The sequence below is a fragment of the Micromys minutus genome, assembly GCF_963924665.1.
Source record: "Micromys minutus genome assembly, chromosome: 18".
Lineage (NCBI taxonomy): Eukaryota > Metazoa > Chordata > Mammalia > Rodentia > Muridae > Micromys > Micromys minutus.
The window spans coordinates 4,190,332-4,211,350 of NC_137953.1; the positions used below are offsets into that span (position 1 = coordinate 4,190,332).

The 21,019-nt window shown below is 41.8% G+C and overlaps 1 protein-coding gene across 1 annotated transcript; it reads right to left on the reverse strand.

The window, feature by feature from the left end:
* Window positions 1-3,528: 3,528 nt before the first annotated feature.
* On the reverse strand, window positions 3,529-20,174 carry MOB1A (MOB kinase activator 1A). The gene is made up of 6 exons (XM_080932274.1): window positions 19,991-20,174; window positions 16,081-16,247; window positions 13,304-13,397; window positions 12,143-12,276; window positions 8,778-8,941; window positions 3,529-7,000 (listed from the first exon to the last, which is right to left on the reverse strand). Exons 1-6 carry the CDS (start codon window positions 20,002-20,004, stop codon window positions 6,923-6,925), a joined length of 651 nt encoding a protein of 216 aa, XP_080788400.1. The 5' UTR covers window positions 20,005-20,174; the 3' UTR covers window positions 3,529-6,922.
* Window positions 20,175-21,019: the final 845 nt, after the last annotated feature.

A 21,019-nucleotide genomic window follows, 5' to 3' on the forward strand; every position in this document is an offset into this window, starting at 1 on the left:
TTTTCCAAAATACCCCATTCTTAGAATGCAAGACCCTAAAGACACAGAAATGGTTAAAGTCAAACTCAGAGATTTTCCAGTCATCCCAAGGCTATGAGATCCTGCCTGTGCCCGATAAATAAAAACAATGGCCCAGAGTAATTCTCAGGAGAAAAAAACAAAAACAAACAAAAAAAAAAAAAAAACACAGAATATACTGACAGCCACCTGGCTCTAGAAAGCCCTAGATAGGGTCCTGATGCATGTCATAATTAGTTCATGTTCTAATCACCCAATTCTGAGAAACGAAACAAGGACAAAACCCCTCAAAGTTTTGAAATATATAAACAAGGTTCTGAAATGTAAAAACAAAGTTTTTATGAACAGGTCAAGCTATACTGACCAAGCTGAGTTAAGACAAAACAAAAATGACTGCTTTAGGAACAGCTGCACTACCGCTCCCTGTACTGAATTCCAAGGAGAATGCAAATTGTCAACAACCTCACTGCCAAAGTTTCTTCCCCCTTTTCTCCCCCTTCCTCTCCTCAGGGTCTTACAACAAATTCGTTGCTGAATTGGAGCTTTGTTGCTTGAAGCTAAGTGCCCCAGGTTAAAGGTCACACTTCCGTGTAGACCTGTCAATGTCCACCGGTGTTCTGCTTGTCAGTCCTTTTCCATAGAACAATCACACTTAAAACTGTCACAGAGAACTGTTGTCTCCCCACTGTGCAATCTTACCTTGTTCCCAGGAGGCTGCCAAACCATTTGAGAGAAAAATGTTCACTCTCAAATCCTTCCGACTTCAGAGAAAGAAACTTACGACTTTACCCTCACCTAGCCGGGATCTGAACGGCAGGACATGGTACCAGCATTGTCCTCACAGGTTCTGCCAGACATTTGGTCACACAATCGTCTTTTAAACTATGGCTTTGTCTTTTTTGAGACTTTCCTCCAACCAAGCCAAATTAGTACAACCTATAACTTAAGGCTTCTTAAAATCCTTAAATTTTATGTGTCTGCGTATTTTGTCTGCATGTATGTTTGTACAATATGTGCAGTGTCCGAGGCCGAAGAGTGTCAGATCCTGTGGAACTAGAGACACAGATATGTCCTGAGAATCAAGTCCTGGTACTCTTCAAGAACAGCCAGTGCTCTAAGCCACTGAGCCATCTCTTAGCCTCTTCATTTTTCAAATGGCCTTTGGGCCCAGAAGTGACCAATCCTTTCTGCTCTGAACCTGAGGTTCTTTCGCCTTCATTAACTTCTTAATCACTCCGTTTGTTTACTGTTGAGACATGGTCTCCTGTACTCCAAGCTGGGCTCAAATTTATCCATATAGCTGAAAACGACTGGATTTCTGACCCTCTTGTTCTGGGGTTACAAGCCTGTGCCATCTCACCAAGAGGATGCCTCAGTTAGGGTCTCTTGGGATGCATTCCCTGTGTTTACCTCACTGAGATGATTTAAGAGTTATTTATTGTATGTGAATACACTGTAGCTGTCTTCAGATACACCAGATATCGGATCCCAATACTAATGGTTGTGAGCCACCATGTGGTTGCTGGTTATTGAACTCAGGACCTCTAGAAGAGCAGTCAGTGCTCTTAACCGCTGAGCCATCTCTCCAGCCCGAGATGATTTTTAATTGTCATCATTTTATAGAGCCTCGTAGCACCCCAAGAGTCAACAGTTCTTAAAAATTCAATTCCAGGCAGCTGTGCTTCCCGACCTTGTTCATTTGTCAAAGACTGGAAATTTCCTGGCTTGCCTCCCCAGACTGCCACAAACACTAAACATTTTCTCAGAGTAAAGTCCTGCAAGTGTCTTCCTAGCCCCTTGAAAGCCAAACTGTCAGTGTGACCTGGGATCTGACAATCAAGGGGCATTCAGGTTCCCTGTGATTAAGACTCAGGAGAGAAAAGGTCCTGGGAACGCTTGACACTCTGAACAGATTAAAGAGCTCGGCTTGCAGTCTCTGGCTATTACGCTTCAGAGCCTAACTCTGGCCGTCCCCACTCTTGTCTAGGCTACTTCCTCCTCTTCTAAAGTTTCAAACAGCTTCCAAAAACTATATACGGACACACATTCTGGTGATCACTTAAATTTTTATAAGAATATACGTAATTTTTAAATTATTAAATGTATCCAATTATGTGAGTGGCTTGCACATGCCACAGCTCACATGGAGGTAAGAGAACAGCTTCCAGGAGTTGGTTCTCTCCGTCCACCGTGAAGGTTCCAGAGATGAATACTCAAGTTGTCAGGCTTGGCAGCAAACACTTTGACCCGAGCCTTTATTGGCCTTTATGATCATTTTCAGGCCTACTGGAACAAAACAAAAAGGCAAACAAAATAGGCACATAGCACTTGGGAAGCCATTGTCCAGGATTTCAAGTCTGGAGCTAATCTGGGCTGCAAAGCAAGACCATGGCAAAAACTGTATGACACTGATTGATGGTTTGCCTTATACAAAATGAGTATTAAGAACATCTGATCACTCAGCAAGTAGTTTCCAACTCTACTCAAAAAGCCCAAAACTACAGTAGCGTCGATCTCCCAAAGAAACCTAAAATACAGCTGTAGTTTTCCCTGGTTGGCTACTTGACTACATCTGTAATCAATTAAAGCCCAATCAACTAGATATACACCTGTGAGGGATTTTTTAAAGCCATTTGAAGTGGCAAGACCCATATTTCACCTGGATCTTCTGAGGTGACAAGACGCACCGTTAACCTGGGCCACACCTTCTGCTGACAACCATGGAAGGCAGCTTGTTCTTTCTTGGCCTGCTTGCTCTCTGGGATCCCAGTGTACACTGAAGACCAGCTGAGACATCCTGCTTTGGGGACTGAACCTACAGGATCCTTGGACCTTCTCTTGGTAGACAACTATTATTGGATGAGCTGGACCACAGCCTGTAAGCCATTCTAGTAATCGGATATATATTCATTTTATCAGTTCCGTTCCTCTAGAGCAGTGGTTCTCAACCTTCCTAATGCTGTGATCTCACCCCAACCATAAAATTATTTTTTGTTCTACTTCATAACTGTAATTTTGTTACTTTTATGAATTGTAATGTAAATGTCTTCTGACAGTTTTAGGTGAGCCCTGTGTATTCAAAGAGGTTGAGAGCCACTGCTCTAGAGAACTCTGACTAACATGCTGAGCTGGTTAGTGACTGTCCTAAATAATACTAGGTGACTGTTTTGCCTGGGGAGGGTTTTAAGGGTACAGGAGTAAAAGCCTTCAGATAAGAAAATTAATGGTTTCAGTGTCCATCCCATTCCCAAGAATCGTAAGAACTGGAGTCCCACGAGCCAGGATTGAGACTGTCTGGAGTGGGTCTGTACTAAGAGGGTTTGTTCTTTGGGACAGTCTCTGGCATTACATTTGGTTCCATTTATGAACTCCTTCCTAAGCTTTAAGAAAGTAGGCAAAGACAACCGTCCAATTTTAAACTGTAATCAAAACCTACAGAACCCACAAAGATCTCATTTCCACATTTAAACAAAAGCATGTTAACACACTTCAAAGCCATTTTTGCTTTCAATATAGTTTATTCTGATGAAGTTACAAAAGTAGATACAAAATACTTTTTTTAAAAGTACAGTTAACGACTTAGAAAAATAGATAAAGCCTAAAGGTTTTAAAAATACAACATAAATTTTTTATGTGAGGAATATTTTAAGTTATTTTAGATGGTAACCAAGACTACTTTATGCAAAATTTTCTGAGGCAGACCAACACAGAATGTTGTTCTATAGCAAACTGGCCATCCAGAATGGCTTTACAGAATACTTATTTGATACGTTCTCATGAGAAAACCCGAGTGAATTTCAGTGCAGTTGCTTCGGTAAAATTACTGTTGCATGTGCTCCAAAGCCCGTCAAAGCCCTGTATCAAAACTGAATGTAAAATCAGGAAGACCAAAAGACTGCCATTTCCTTCTTTGTCAGGACTCACGGACCTCAGGAGGAAAGGACATGGCTGCCAAAGGTGCTCAGCGGCTCATGTCCTGGCTGGCAGAGTTCAGGGCTCCATACTGACTGGGAACGGCTCCATGGAGAGCAGAGCCCTGGCACTGTGACTACACACACACTTGCACACTTGTAGGGCCTGCACTCCTGTTTGTTTATGTGCCTGAGGTAATGACATCATGTCTGAGAAGCTAAGTCTAGTATGATCTTGGGGCTAAGGGAGAAGCCAAGAATACAAACAGGAAACCTCACCAGGACTGTGCCTGTGCCTTTGCTAGAAGCTATAGAGAACAGAGACCTGCAATTCTCCAGTGAGCAGTTGTGTGAACCAGAGCTCTGAAGGTCAAGAACCTGCAGATAAATGGACCCCTGGATAACTGGCTGCTGGTAAGTCACTTTATTCAGTTAGCAGAGTCACAGTATAGTAGCTGTTAACACAAAAATTGTACCACAAGGAAGTATGACTAACTTTTATAAATCTATCATTGTCCAAAGTTTGTCCTGCATGCATGTTTGTGAGGGAGTAGGATCCACTGGAACTTAAGTTTGGATCCACGCAAACATTTGTGAACCACCATATGGGTGTTGGGAATTGAACCTGGGTCCTTTGGAAGAGCAGCCAATGCTTTAAACAATGTGCCATCTCTCCAGCACCTAATATCCATGTTTTTCAAGTCCTGGAAGTTAAAGCACCATAGGGCTAAGGCAGAACTCACCAGGCAATCAGAAGCCACTGCAGCAAAGTCCAGAAAGCAGAATCAGACAGGACAGCTGACTCCTGCTGAGGGAGCAGGAGAGCTGTGGAGTAGGCAGATAATCCCAGGACAGACTGCTTTCTTCAGATGTTATAAATCAGCCCTCTAGCCAAAGGCAGAAAGACAAACTCTTCCCATGTTCTTGCCTCAGAGGTAAGCCAACAGCACAATGTGTGCACACAGCTGATTAAGGCAGGTTGGTCTGGGAGTCTAGCACGGTTTTCATTTTAAAAGACAAAAGAAAAAAAGGGAAGGGGGACACGACAAAAAAATGGAGACACACCAGCAAGGCTTTGCTTTATATTCCACTAAGAGGCTGCCTCCTCCACATCTTAGCATCTATCCATCTGGAGCTCAGCCATGGAGAGGGCATTTCTATCCCTGAAATACATGCAGAGAAAAGAGAAACTTTTGATTTGAGGGTGTCAGAATTCATAAAGATGATTGGGCCCTGGTTGGGAAAGAGAATTTCATTCCTTAGAGACTAAACGGAGTCTGGGGCTGAGGCGGTACATTCTTGGTGTCATCTAGAAGCCTGCTACTGGTCTGCATTACTGACATATGCTTGCAGAACAGCTGACATCTGGACATTTGCATACACCTGGGTTGTGAGGCGTTTCCAAGTTGTCCTTTCCCCCCTAAATCATTATCCCAACTTGAATTCTTCTATCAGTGATATGTGATTTTAGCCAAAATAAAGACAAAACAGTTCCTTTAAAATTACGAGCATACTTAGGAACATACTGAAAATTAGTTATTAAAACTGGAGTTTCTATATACTTTCCAGTATAGTCTAGTGGAATCAAAATAAATAACAAAACCCTCACCAACTCTAACTTTTATAAAGCCATGTAGGAGGCCAGTGAGCACTGTGTAAATCCCAGTTCTGACACACAACTCTGATAAACTCCAGCACTGCCTGTTGGGCAAGGGTCCAGAATCCCTGGAATGTCACATACATCTGACTAGATCTGAGGACCACATAAAAAACAGGCACTTTCCCAACAGAGGAGTCTTTTATCCTGACAAGATGAGGAAAAATTCAAGTTTTGAATCAAGACACGTAGGATAGAAGCTCTAGAGTTCACTGCAGCCTGTGTGCAGTCACAGAATGAACCCAAGCTGCCATCAATTCCCCTTGCTGGGTCTCCAGCCCTCACAGGCCCAGGGAGACCTGCTGTCACACACCCCAGCAAGCTATTCTGTGGTTTTGACCTTTGTCCTATTGCCATGAAGTCTGTGCATTTCTAAACAGAAACATAAGTTTTAAGTTGCAATAAAAACAGAATCATTTAGAAAATAATCAAGTATTCTGAATACCTTTTCTACTATCCCTCAAGAACTGCAAGGAAATATCAATGAAAACAGTGGCTTTGAGGCCCAAGTGTGTCACTTTTAAAGTTTTCTTGATCTCTGCCTAAGCTACATATGAAGTTAATCTGAGTCCATCAAAAGCCACAAAGATCACTTCTGTGTTGCGCACTCTCATCTAGTCAGACAGGAGGACAATCCCAAACACGCTTAAAAGTAAAGTTACTTAAAAAAACAACTCTGGTTAATCTCAGCCCACAGATGCCTGTGATTTAAGCCTTGTGGATTTTGCAAAACAAACTTTTTTTTTTTTAAGCAACAGTTTCACAAGCCAGCCTCAGATGTGAGATCCTCCCACCTCTGTCTCCACAGTGTCAGGTAACAAACATGGATGGTCATGCCTGGCTAAAAAACACACGCTCTTGCCTATAAACATCAGTATACAAATGTGAACAAATGCTATCCAAAGTGAAACAGAAGCTCTAAATGTTGGGCTTTGGAAACAGAACACCACCAATTTATAAGACAAAGCAAACTGATCTGTGTTACATTTGTTCTAGAAACTCACTAATAGGTTGCTGCTGAAAATTCTTAATGTCCATTATGTAGTCCCACAGAAAAACTCATTTTCTTCAACAAAACTCGGCAACAAACTACAGGTTAGTTATGAGGTTAAAACAAAGAAGGACACTAGTAACAGGGTGGCTACACAGCACCTCTGATTCTGCTGTGTCACCGGATTGTTCTGAAGCTGTCGGCCAGCCTACCTTTGGGACAATTTTCTCTGCGGACACAATGGTCTTTTGATTCTGGTTCCTTGAGTCAGTGTCACTCAGCCCATCCCACAGCAGTGAGAGAGCCAGCAGTGGACGGGGAGGTGACTGTGCCTACCAGAAGCATCTATCTGTCTTTAGATCCAAGCTTCTCAATTAATTCCTGAAGTGGTGCCAACTCACGCCTATCAATCAGATTAAACTCCTACAAAGAAAAGAAATATTTGAATGAACCAAAATTGAAACTCTTACATATTTTTCAGAAATGAGCTTCATAAATCTAGTTTTCTGAAATCTGAAAGAAAATGTCCTTTATGACATATAAAAAGACTGTTTTTATTCTTTTTTAAAACAAGTGCAGGCTGAGGAGAAGGCTTGGTTAGTAAAATGCTTGTCATACAAGTGTGAAGACCTAAGTTCAAATCCCCAGCACTCACATAAGAAAGCCAGACACAGTACGATGACCATGGTGTTGGGGAGGTAGACACAGGAGGATCCCTGGAGTTTGCTGGTCAGGAGTCTAGCTGAACAAGTAAATCCCAGTGTTGACTTCTGGCTTCCATTTACATGTGCACCCACATGCCCAAACATACACATAGACATATAATTTAAAAACTAAAACACTGGTGATCGTGACATATGCTGGTCTTCCCTGTTTCCTGACACAGCTCCTAAAATCCTGGAATCTCTACAGTGTCAACAGTATCCGGTGACGCATAAGATCACCAGGTATTACTGGGCCCCAGAAAGACCAACACATGATTTGTGACTTTTACAGTATTGGGACATCAGGCCCCTTACTAACCAACAGGGGTGAGAGGAACTGTAGCTGAGATGACCCTCATCACTGTGCTGAACACCAACTGAGATACGTGAGTTTATATAGAAATGACCTGAAAATTACAAACTAACCCTTTGATAATAGCTACCTCATGAGAAGTCAGCTTTTACCTTCATACACACACATACGAACATACACAAGTGTGCATACAAAAGATACAGAAACAATCTCAGAAGGAAGAAGAAAAACATCAATAGCCTTTACATCATACACAGAGCCATAACACACAACAATCACTAAACAGCTGCCAACTTTCTCTACCATAAAATGATAATTTACATACAGAATTGCCCAGCTCTAAAACGGAGTCCCTTTTATCATTTTTCTGCTTTTAAGAGTTTAATATCCCCCCTCACCCCTGTGTGTGTGTGTGTGTGTGTGTGTGTGTGTGTGTGTGTACCTGCATTGGGGTATCTGAAGAGAGCAGAAGCAGGTTTCAGAATTTCTGGAGCTGTAGTTAAGGTGGTTGTGAGCTCCCCAATGCAGGTGCTAGCAAGTGAACAAGTCCTCTGCAAGAACAGAAAGGGACTTTCACTGCTGAGTAATCTGTCCCTGCAGCTTTTTCTAGTTTTTGAAACAAGGTCTGGCTAGGATTCGAGATATGGCATCATGCTCTGATAATTCTTTTTGTCTTTTTCAACACCTTTATTTCACTTTTTAAAGTTCTGTTAGTGCTCACAGACAACAGGCCATAAACTTGGATGACCAAGGAAAGTCCAAGGTAGCCAGTCCCCAGTGGGATGCTGCCTTTCTTCCTTTCTTTTTTTTAAAGATTCAGTCATCTATTTTAAGTATATACACGAGCTTTCATGAGTTTATGTAAACCACATGTGTGCATGTGTCTGCAGAAACTAGACAAGGACGCTGGATCACTTACAGGCTATTGTGAGCCTCCTGATAGGGGTTCAGGGAACTGAACCCGTGTCCTCAGCAGTGACTGTTATGTGTTCTTAACTGCTGAGCCGCCTCTCCATGTCAGAGATACCACCCTCCTATACTGCTGCATGAATCAGTGAGACAGTGTGGAGAACAAAACTGGAGACAGAGCAAAGCTAAACTTACATTCTACATCTATAAATAAGGTAGTGCTTTTACTAAGTTATCAAGGTCCAAGGCCAAGAGATCAATATGGCTCACCTACCTGAACAAAGAAAATAAAGTGCTTGAAGGAGGTGTTGAGGTGGGCCTCCTCTTGCAGCTGCATCACGGAGTCAAAGTGCTGGTGGTAAATATGGGCATAAACCCTGAAGAGACGCTTCAGAATAGTCTTTGCCACAGACATAAAGTTTTTGGGAAATGGGACACCTGTAATGCAATACACACCTATCAGTTTTTTACCAAAGCAGAAATGCAGCAAGTCTTGATGCCACCTAGATCAACTGTAGCACACAAGCTTACACATTCAGAGCAAGGGACTCCCAAACTAAGTATTCTTCACACACCAACAGTAAGTAGCATAGGTACAGAGGCTGCTGGATCACAATTCAAATGAACATGTTGGTTGTTCAATATCAGAGTTTCTAAGATCAAATGGAAAAAGAATACACTTGGAGTATAAACATCACTTTTGTCATTTGTAATAGGAAAAAAAAGTAGGAATAGAGATTTCCTTAAACAAAGGGGTATCCTGAACAGACAGCACTCACGTCTTTCCCATCATCTATATAGGGAGAGAATATCTCATCCTCTACACTACTCTGGAAGTAAGACTTCATTTTCCTGTATTCTAAAAAGGGGTGATCCTTCCTGAAACAGAAGAAGGGGGCCTCTTTTCTTTTCAGAGAAAAGAAACACCTCTTGAGAAAAACTGGGAGGTGTGGGGACATCTCCAAGCAGTAGCCATGGGGTGACTGACTACACTCCGGAGAAGTTTGGCTAACAGAACCAAATCCTTCAAGGACAGGAGAATGCCAGGGAGCCAGTGCTAGCTACATAAACCAACACTAAGAAAAACTAAGAATGTACCTGCCTGCCAAGCAAGTGGTGCTTGTCTTTAGTTTTAAGGCAGAGACAAGTGGATCTGTGAGAGTCCATGAACTACACAGTGAGTCCCAGGCCCGACAACAAATCAGCTTCAAAAACCAGTTCCTCAGAAACACTCCAAATTAAACTCCACTGAACCTAGCAGAAAATGGAGGCTTTTTAACAGCATTCCTACCATGCATCTTAATTCTTTCTTTAGTCAGCCCTTAGAAGCTTTATATAATACATCTTATATAGTTTTATGGTATTCCCAACTTCTAGACTTGGCTAAATTGACTTTTCAAACTTTACACTTTGAACCAGTTCTCAGAGCACAATTTTAATATGAAATACCAAAAAAAAAAAAAAAAACAAAAAAAAAAAAAAACAGGTTTTAGAATCATGCATTTTTTCTCTTAAGATTCCCATCTTCCTGATGACTTAAAATATGCTAAGAGAAGAGAAAGAAGAAGAGGATAAAGAGTTCTCTCCAACTAGAAAAATTCCGACACTGATAACAGCCTGATGAGGAAGGACGTAAAGGAGTCCAGAATTATCACAGTAGAATGAGAGGCCGGGCACGGTGGTGAAATTTTATAGCCTCAGCAAGAGGGAGACAAAAATGGAAAGATGAAGTGCTGAAGATCATGCTCAGCTACAGAGAGAATTCAAAGCCAAACTGAGTTAAATGAGATCTTCCCTCATAAAAATAACTTAGTAAATATGGAAACTGCTTTAATCTAAGTACTTGCTAAACTGAATTTAATAGATTATATTCAAGTGGAGCCAACATATAATAAAGTATCTGTAAAAAAGGAAATACAAAGTTTAATAAAAAAATGTTATTAACAAGCCAAATCTAACAAATTTTTTTTTTATTTCTTTGAAATGAGGTCTCACTCTATAGTACTGGCTAGCTTTGAACTTCCAACAATCCTCCTGTCTCAGCCTTATGTTCCCCAAATGCAACCTAAGGTTAAACACTTGACCTGTTTCTTCCAGAAGTGCCTCTGCTTAGTCCACAGAGAGGCGCACGGGAAGAGTCTGGTAAGAAGCTGCTCAGAGCCCCAGGAACTACAGGCAGGCTGACTTCACTCTGCAGTACCATACCAAAGACAAAGATAGTAGCAAACAGAAATGCTCTCTAAGCAGAACATTTTAAGAAAGAAATGGAGAAGTTGAGGTAACTTAGTGATAGGTCGAGCATGTGCTCAACCATGTGAGGAGTCCTGGGACTACGCCCCAGCACAAAAGAAATGACTTTCTCACTGTCAAAACGGAATTTGGGGCTCTGAACAGAGCTCAGGGCAGAACACGCACCTAACACAGAGGAGGCCAGGCTTCAATCCCTAGTGCCACAAAAAGCAACAACATTATAAAGGAGATGAGTATAGTAAGAGAAGTGTATACAGTAAAACACTCCATACTGTAAGATCAAAGGTACTGTAGGAGAAGGAAACATACAGCTTTAATGACTAACACCAAATACCTGTAACAAAGGACATAAACAGAACAGAAAAAGTAAATGAAACAAAAAGTATTTCATTTCACTAAGATGTGTGCATGAGCAGATGTGTACCTATGCATGTGCTGTAAGGCCCATGTGGAGGTCAGGGGACAACCTCCATCTACCATGTAGGTCTCAGAGATCCAACTCACGCTTTGTAGGAAGCCCCTCTACTTGCTGAGATCTACTTGCTGAGCCACCATGCTGGCCTCTTCCTCAGTATTTTTAAATGGATATTAGAACAAAAGCTTAGAGCCAGGGGCCTGGCTCAGTGGGTTTGGTATTTAACATGAAAGCCCAATGACCCAAATTAGATCTTCAAAACTCATGTAAAGGCTGGCACAGTGACACACAACTTTATTCCCAGCAGTGGGGAGGCAGAGGAAGGCAGATCTTTGTGAGTTCCAGGCCAGCCTGGTCTGCACAGTGAATGCCAGGAAAGCCACGGCTACATATTGAGATTCTGTCTTGAAACACAAAAAAACCATGTAAAGGTAGAAGAACCAAATCCAAGTTGTCTGACCTGCATACATATGCTGTGGCATACAATCCTACACACTCACACCACACAAAATACTTTTCATTTTAAAATAGATCCAATTAAATCAAACTGGAAAAGATTAAACAATAAGTATTAACTGGTGTGAAGAAAACAAGTGGGTATGCTGAGGGGATACACCTGAGTGCAAGTTCTGTGCAGAATGTGCCTTCTCTGTTTAACTGATTTAAAGTAATAGAACACTTAAGAGATTTCCGTCATCACCAAAGAAAGGATGCTCCAGGGGCTGGAGAGATGGCTCAGTGGTTAAGAGCACTGACTACTCTTCCAGAGGACCTGAGTTCAATTCCCAGCAACCACATAGTGACTCACAACCATCTGTAATGGGATCCGATGTCCTCTTCTAATGTATCAATAAGATAAATAAATCTGAAAGAAAGAAAGAAAGAAAGAGAGAGAAAGGAAGGAAGGAAGGAAGGAAGGAAGGAAGGAAGGAAGGAAGGAAGGAAGAGAAAGTCGGTTCCATAGTGTAACTTACCAATCTTAGAAGGAAAAAGAGTTTCATCATCAAGCTGATCCTGAACCCAAGTCATCAAATAGTCAATATATTTTGGTGCAGAACACTTAATTGGCTTTTTAATATTAGTGCCATCTGCCCAGTGGTATTCATACCTGCACAGAACAACAAAGTGTTAATGATAGTTGTTAAAAGCTTAATAACTAGAGATGGCTAGAGATGGCTCAGTGGTGAAGAGCACTGACTGTTCTTCCCAAGGTCCTGAGTTCAATTCCCAGAAACCACATAGTGATTCACAACCATCTGTAATGAGATCTGATGCCCTCTTCTAGTGTGTCTGAAGACAGCTACAGTGTATCCACATAAAATAAATATTCTGTCCACAGAAATTTTATGTGAGTTTAAAGAGTTATAGGAAGGGGGCTGGAGAGATGGCTCAGTGGTTAAGAGCACTGACTGCTCTTCCAGAGGTCCTAAGTTCAATTTCCAACAACCACAGTGTAAACTTTAAATCAGTTTACAGATGGTGGCTCACAACCATCTATAATGGGATCTGATGTCCTCTTCTGGTGTATCTTAAGACAGCTACAGTGTACTCATTCATTAAAATAAACCTTAAAAAAAAAAGTTGTAGGAAGCTCTCAGCCTATTTAACTCAGCATCTTTGAGACAGATATTTCTGGATGTGCAGCTACTTTCAGTAATACTATATAGGTACCAGGAAAAAAATGAGCAAATATTTAAAGATCACCTAAAAAAATCTTGTAAGAAATTAAACTTTTAAAAAAAAATTTGGGATGCATAACATTTATACGGACATGAACACACAATACATGGGGGAACAATTTGCTGGAGTTGGTTCTTTCCTTACACCTAAGAAAGGAGTGTAGGTCACCAGGCTTTGCAACAAGTGCCTTTATACCCTCTGAGCCACGTCACTGGCCCCTAACTCAAATTTTATACTTTTACTCCTACAACTATATAATTACAATATAAATATTAAACACTGAGTACACATATACCAGAGAAGTTAACAGCAAGAGTTACTGCTGAGTGGTCAAGAACTCAGAAACAGAATTATCTCTACATGAAGAAACAGGTAAGAATTGTCCTTATTGTTTCATATTTATCAGTTATGAAAGGAAGCAATCTAAATGCCTACTTAACAGACTAGACCCATACCTGGGACCTGCTGACATGACTGGGCAGCTTGCCTCAGTGCAGAATTCTGTAATGGTTCCATACAACATATTGATCTGATTGAAGAAATCCACAGCTGCAGAGACAAAGTTACAACTGTGTTAAGTATCTACTACATAAACCATGACCAACCAAACAGACCTCTCAGCCAAAGGAAAAATGAATAATATTTTCTTTTTTAAAAAGGGGTCTATGTTGCTCAGGCTAGTCTTGAACAACTGGGCTCATACAATCCTCCTCCCACAGCCTCCCAAGCAACTGGAATGACAGGAGCACACTACCGTGTCCAACTGACTTAAAACACTGGAGCTAATCTATTAGTACCTAATAAGTAAGTCACTGGACTATATTATTTGGTTAGATTCAAGGAGTTAAAAGAATCATAGCTTATCAGTCCAAATACAACATACGATCATTTGTTAGGAAAAAAATGCTATAGAACAGATTTGATGAGAAGTTGCAAGCTGTCTTGTACATTTTAAACATACGCTTCAGCATCAGTGTGAGGCCTCCAGCATATGGAAGACTACTCAGAAAGGACTGAATCAAGCACCTAGCATGGGGTCTCTGGTAACACAAAAGTTTAAAAAATGAATAACACAAGACAGGAGACCCACATGCCAACAGTAAGTTCTAGAAGTCCAGAGAAAAGATAACATCTGGAAGGACTGAGGAAGTCAGGGAGGACATTCCAAAGGAGCTTCTGCTAGATCCAAAAGATAAGCAGGAAGGATGGATATAAAGAAAACCATGAAGACTTGGAATGTTTTTTCTTGTCTAAAGAAGTACCTGAAAAAAAAAAAAAAGAGGGCTTGGGCTGGAGAGATGGCTCAGTGGTTAAGGGGACCAACTGCTCTTCCAGAGGTCCTGAGTTTAATTCCCAGCAACCAACTGGTGGCTCACAAACATCTATAATAAGATCTGATGCCCTCTTCTGTTGTATCTGAAGACAGCTACAGTGTACACATAAAATAATAAATAAATCTTTAAAACTAGAGCTTTTCAAGTTTCTTCAAAAATGGATTAAGAAAACTCTGAGCTAGGCAATCCTGGCACACAGCTTTAATCCCAGCACTCGGGAAGCAGAGGGAGGCAATCTTTGCGAATTTGAGGCTAGCCTGGTCTACAGAGTGAGTTCCAGGACAGAGTAACCTAGTCTCAAAACAAACAACCCAAAAACAAACAGTTCTCTGACATGTTCAGTAATGTTTTTACTGGGGGGAGGGGTTGTTTGCATGAATTCAGGCTAGAGATGTTGGATCCTCCAGGAGTTGGAATTACAGACTCCTGCTGTGGGTGGACAAACTCTGTCTTCTATATAAGCAGTATAACTACTGAGCCATCTCTCCAGCCCTCCCAGTAATTTTTAAGAGAGCACAGGAATTCTGAGAGAGAGAGAGAGAGAGAGAGAGAGAGAGAGAGAGAGAGAGTGTGTGTGTGTGTATGGCTCAACAAGTATCTTTACCAGCTGAACCATCTTGCTGGCCAGAGACCAAAAGGTTTGAATAGATGATCAGATCAATGAAACCTCAAAGAAACATCTAAAACAGCAGGACACATGTCTTCAGAATTACATAATTTGAGGTTTAATTTTTAAAAAGTTTTAAATTATACGTGTATCTGTTGAGATTTGATCTGTTGCAGTGGACTGTAATGCTAAGTTCTGTACCAAAAGGTCTAGACCCATGAGTGAATTCTCTCATTTACAAGCCTATGCTGTGCAAAACTTGTTCCTTAATTTAAAAATGGTTAAATAAAAATTGGCAACAGCCAACTACTGGAAGGATTAGAGGTTGGTGGCTTTTGAGTTATCTGGTAGGGGTGGAGAATCAAGAGGAAGAAAGAAGAGGAAAAAGCTGCCATGGGAAGAGATGGAGCCAGAGACCAGGAGAAACAACAAGTATGTGGGGTACAGCACTCGGGAGGCAGCCAGGCCCGCAGTTAGGAAAGTAGACCAGGTTACCCCCAGTAACTGTCAAAGCCAAATAAAATAACCACAGTCTGATTTATTTCTGAGTTAGTGAGGGATAAGTTTGGATTGGCTCAGACTTCAGTATCTCTGTGTGGGTGTGCACATGTGGGACCAGAAAAGGCTGTTGAATTCCCTAAAGCTAGAGTCACAGGCACGTGTGGGCTGCTCCCTATGGGCGCTGGAGATAAATGTGACCTCTGTAAGAACAGCACGTTCTTAACCACTGACCCATTTTTCCAGCCCAAACTAGATAATTTGAGTAAAATCAAAAACAGTGTTTCCCTAAAAACATAGTACTTCACATTGTTCAAACATAAATCTCGCACTGCGCAAGTGCTTTTTTAGTTGACCTTACTCATCTCTTCAAGATATCCTCACCAAGAAGTACGTACCCGAAAGCACTCAGAACTTCTCAAGTGTCTCCACTCAACCACACAACCAAGTCCTTTGAGAAGTAAAGTCTAAAGGTATTTTACAGATAACTGTTATATTACAATAATTATACCTATGAAAGAAAATTTATTAATTAAGATTCTAGCAAACGGTCTGGACAGATGGCTCAGTGGTTAGAGCACTGACTGCTCTTCCAGAGGTCCTGAGTTCAATTCCCAGCAACCACATGGTGGCTGATAGCTATCTGTAATGGGATCCTATGCCCTCTTCTGGTGTGTGTCTGAAGATAGTAACAATGCACTCATGTACATAAAATAAGTAAATCTTAAAAAAAAAAACAAAAAGATTCTAGCAAACTCTATACATCAACAAACTAATATTCTTAAAGACTTACTATTAACAGCAATCCACTCATTGAGGTCTTCTCCCTCGGGCAACATAACAGCTTGCCTCAGATTGCCACTTCCGAGAGTTGCCTCTGCATGTTTTAAGAGTTCATACTGATGAGACCCTTCAGGAATATTCTTCTTTGGTTTGAATGTTTTCGAAGAGCGGCTGCTGCTGTTGGGTTAAAGGTAAAAATGTATGAATTTTTAGGAATAAAAAAAGACTGGCATTTTAAGTGTATAAATGGCTCTATTATGGGGCTGGAAAGATGGCTAAGCAGTTAAGAACATGTACTGATTTTACATAAACACACAAATAAATAAATATTGGAATAAATATGCTGATCAAAAAAAGTGCTCCCTAAAAAAGGCCGAGATGGAAGAGGGGATGATGACAAAAAAGAATGCAGTAGTATCAAACATTTGCCCAGCTCTCTCTCTCTCTCTCTCTCTCTCACTCACACACACACACACACACACACACACACACACACACACACCCTATAAAAGCAAGAGCACAGACTGAATAGATGACTCCCTAGTTAAGAGCACTTGCTGCACAACACAAAGGCCACCTGTAATCCAATTCTAGGAAGTGCTAGTGCTTTAGGGTACTTCTTAGGGAGATACTGTCAAGAAATCACTAAGGTCAAATAAAAACGATTGGTAAATGCAAAATCAGGAGGCTTATATGTTGTTTGTGGTAATGGGGAGGAGACAGGAGTGTGACAGTGTGACAGTGTGACAGTGTGAATAAGAACAGCTCCATAGGATCATATATTCAAATACTTAGGGAGTGGTGCTATCTGTGAGGATTGGGAAGTGTGGCCTTGTTGGAAAGCACTGTGTCACCGGCTGGGTTTGGGGTTTCCCAGTCTGTCTCTCTCTTCCTGCAGCTCCATTACAGAACTCCCAGACTCTTCCCTAGCACCATGTCAGGGGCTGTGCTGCCATGCTCCCCACCATGATGACAAGGAGCTAAACCTCTGAAACTGTAGGCAAGCCCAAATTAAATGCTTTCCTTTGTAAGCGTTGCCCTGGTCTTGGTGTCTCTTCACAGAGATACACTACAAAGGCAAGAGGATCTCTGGGACTCGCTGGTTTCCAGCCTAGTGAGTATAAAAAAGGAGTTCCAAGTTTAAAAGATGCTTTTCCTTAAAGAAGAGGCAAAAGGTGATAGGAAGCCCCAATGTCCTCTTCTATTTTCTGTGCATCGGGGACACAACACTTGTGTGCCTACTGCACACTCACAGAAACACATACATAAAACAATCAGGTAAAAGTCTGAAAACCCTGGTGCAGGAGCACCACCACTTATCACATAGGACAACCCACCCACCTACCAGAGCATTTAACCAAGTAGGGGGTGGGCACACTGTAGATCCTAGGCAACATCTTTTAACAATGCAAACCTACTCCTCCCATGCTCTTGTAGATATGGAGGGCATATCCAGATCATGGGAGGCTGTACGATGATTAAAAAAAAAAAAAAAACAGAGTACATATATTCAAGAAAGTCAAAGTATAGCTGAACATATTACAGAATCAAATTAGACCAAAGCCTATTTTGTTAACCCAATGAAAGCACAAACAACAACAAAAAGAAAAAGCATTAAAATAATACATATCAGAATTGACATCTAAGAAGGGGAAGGGAACAGACTCATGGACTTACACCTTACCTGTGAAGGTAAAATTTAAGTGATATAGGAAGTAACTCATTATGAAAGCACTAGACTAAATATCAAACTTTATAAAGAACTCACACATTAAGGAAGTACTAAATTAGAAAGGTCACCCAGGAACACACGGAGATAGGAAACTCATTAACAGAAAACTAAATATGGAAAATTAACATTAAGTGATTTCAATATGGTCTTCGTATGATAAATTAAGGTTTGTGCTTAAAGGGCTGGAGAGACCGCTCAGTAGTTAAGAACGCTTGCTGTTCTTGCAGATGACTGGGGTATACAGTTCCCAAGACCCACATGGTGGCTAACAACCTTCCCTACTGCAGTCCCAGGGGATGTGATGCTCTCTTCTGGCATTCATGAGTACTGGATACATGGTATACACACATGCAAAAACCCATACTCATAAAGTGAAAATAAACCCTAAACTGGGCATACTGGTACACATCTTTAACCCCAGCACTGTGGAGAAAGAGCCAGGCAGATCTCTGGGAGGTCAGCCTGGTTTACATAGTTAGTTCCAGGACAACCAGAGCTAGAGCTACATAGTGAAACCCAGTCACAAAAAAAAAAAAAAAAAAAAAAAAAAAAAAAAAAAAACAAAAAAAAAACTAAATAACTAAATAAATCTTTAAAAGATACATTTATTCTTCAAATGATGCCATCAAGACAGTTAAAATAATCTTGAGGATGGAAGAAACTATTTTTAAGTCACAGATGTAATGAGACTCAGATCTAAAATACATAAAAAATTCTTACAACTCAAACCAAAAAGGCAGATGTACACAACCACTGCCCTATATGGAAATGTCACAGTCAATTTGTACAATTAACGGGTGCTAACAAAGTAAAAAACATGATTTTAAAATAGAAAAAGGATCTCAATAGACTTTATCCACAAATGGCCTGAAAACACACACACACACACACACACACACACACACACACAGTGACGATTAACATTATAGGTCACTGGGAGAATGTAAATCAATAAATTCCACTTCACACTCAGGCATAACAAAGGCAATTGCCAGACAGATGTGAACTGGAGAATTCTGAAAACTAGTACAGTGAGATTGGGATGTAAAATGCAGACAGGCTTTATAAGGCTTGGCAGTGCCTCAAAGACTAACATGTAAAAATGTCACCAATACCCAGGAGGTTGTCACACACATGCACCAAAAGTCACACACATGCACCAAAACCGGAACCAGATGAGCGCAGCAGCATTATTCAGAATAACCAGAGTGGGAAAAACGGTGTCAATCAGTTTATTAATGAAAACTTACATTTACCTCACCTAGTTGAAGAGCTATCGACAGTCCACAGGGAGAGTCAGGGTTTTCAGGGACAAGCTCTAACAGACTACTCATAATTAATGGTCAGCTCTACACCCAAGTACACACAGACAGCACAACTGGACTCAGCAGGCATGTATGTGATACAGACATAATACATAATACAGATAAGAGGACATGGATTGGATGGGAGATGAGAGGAGGAGGTATTACGTTCTCAGAAAAATAAAACCCTTAAAAAAAAATTCTCATGTGGGCCGCCATGAAAGCGCCCACCTTTAACCCCAGCATCGAGGCAGGTGGGGCTCGAGGCCAGCCTGGGCTTCACCGCAAGACCCTCTCTCAAAAGCAAAAACCCCCACATTTAAAGCACGCCTGTCCTGGTGGCCTAGACTGTAATCCTGGCTCCTTGGAAAGCTGAGGTAGGAGGAGCCCAGGTTCAAGCCCTGCCTGGGAAAAGTCACATTATAAGGTGCAAAGCTCTCTTCTCAGATGTAAACCTGTGGAAAACCATTAAGAATCTGCACTTTTCGGATGCTGGAGAGACGGCTCAGCGGTTAAGAGCACTGACTGCTCTTCCAGAGGTCCTGAGTTCAATTCCCAGCAACCACATAGTGGCTCACAACAATCTGTAATAGGATCTGGTGTGTCTGAAGACAGCTACAGTGTGTGTGTGTGCGTACATAAATATATATATATTACATTATATTATATTGTATATATAATAAATAAGATCTTTTGAAAATCTAAATAAAAAAGGGATCTGCACTTTTCTTTCTCCGCCTCGTCTGCTCTGCACATTTCCCCGCGCGAGCCGTTTCCGCAGCGGCAGGCTCGGGGTAGCCCTATGTCCGGCTCCGCCCTCCGCTTGGCCCCTCGGTCCGGCCCAGCCGACCGACACCCGCCACGCCCCGGCCCGGCCCACTCACAAGAGGAAGCTCATCCTCGCTAGCCCTGGGGGGCCGTGACCCCCGCCCCGTCAGACTCGGCGCCGCCGCGGGCACCGGGAAGCAGAGCGCAGTCCGCGGCTCAACACGGCTACCGGAGCTTCACGGCCCGGGTTCGGTACTGGGTTCCAGCCGCCGCGAACCAGGACAGACTGCGAGGAGCTCCGCGCCGCCTCCCGAAGCTGGAAGAGCCGAAATGCGGAACCAACAGGATCTCGCGAGACCGGGCTTCTTCCCGTCCCGCTGAGCTCCGCCCTGCCCCTTACTGAGCTCAGCCAATCAGTATCCCGTGGGCCCGGGCGAGAAATGGGGCCAGCTAGGCACTGCTGTCAATAGTCCATGGCCGAGGGACCTCTGCCTGCGCTACTTAGTGACTGTTTTGCTATTTAGAAGGACTTTCTGTCTTTTCCTAAAATGAAGGAACGAGAGGGGAAAACTGGAAATAAATGATGATGCGGGATGCGCAGTGGCCAAGACCCAGTGTTTTGTCTCTCCAACTGATGGTGGTTTAAAACGATCTGAACATCACCTGTCACATTTTCATTTTCTCAGCTTTTGGGTTTCTTCCTTTTTTTTTCTTTCTTTTACTTTCTTCCATCCTTCCCTTCTTTCTTTCTTCCTTTCTTCCTTTCTTCCTTCGTTTCTTTTTTTCTTCTGTTGCTGTTTCTTTGTTGAGACAGGATCTCATGTGTTCCAGGCTGGTTTAAAGTTCACGATTCAGCCAAGGATGACCTTGAGTTCCTACTTCTGCTTCCCAGGTTCAGGGCTTACAGGCTCCAGCTGCCATGCTGAATCCTTTTATTTTATTAAGTTTTTAAACCACCTTTTATAAGTTTGTATCTATTAGTGTGTGTAAAGGCAACATGTAGGAACTGGTTCTTTTCTACCATGATGGGTAGGGGGAGGTCCAACCTAGGCTATCAGGATTATTTAGTAAGCTTTTTCTTTTCTTTCTCCCCACCCCACTAACTTTTATAGATTTGTTTGTGATTTAGAGTATGTGCCTTGATA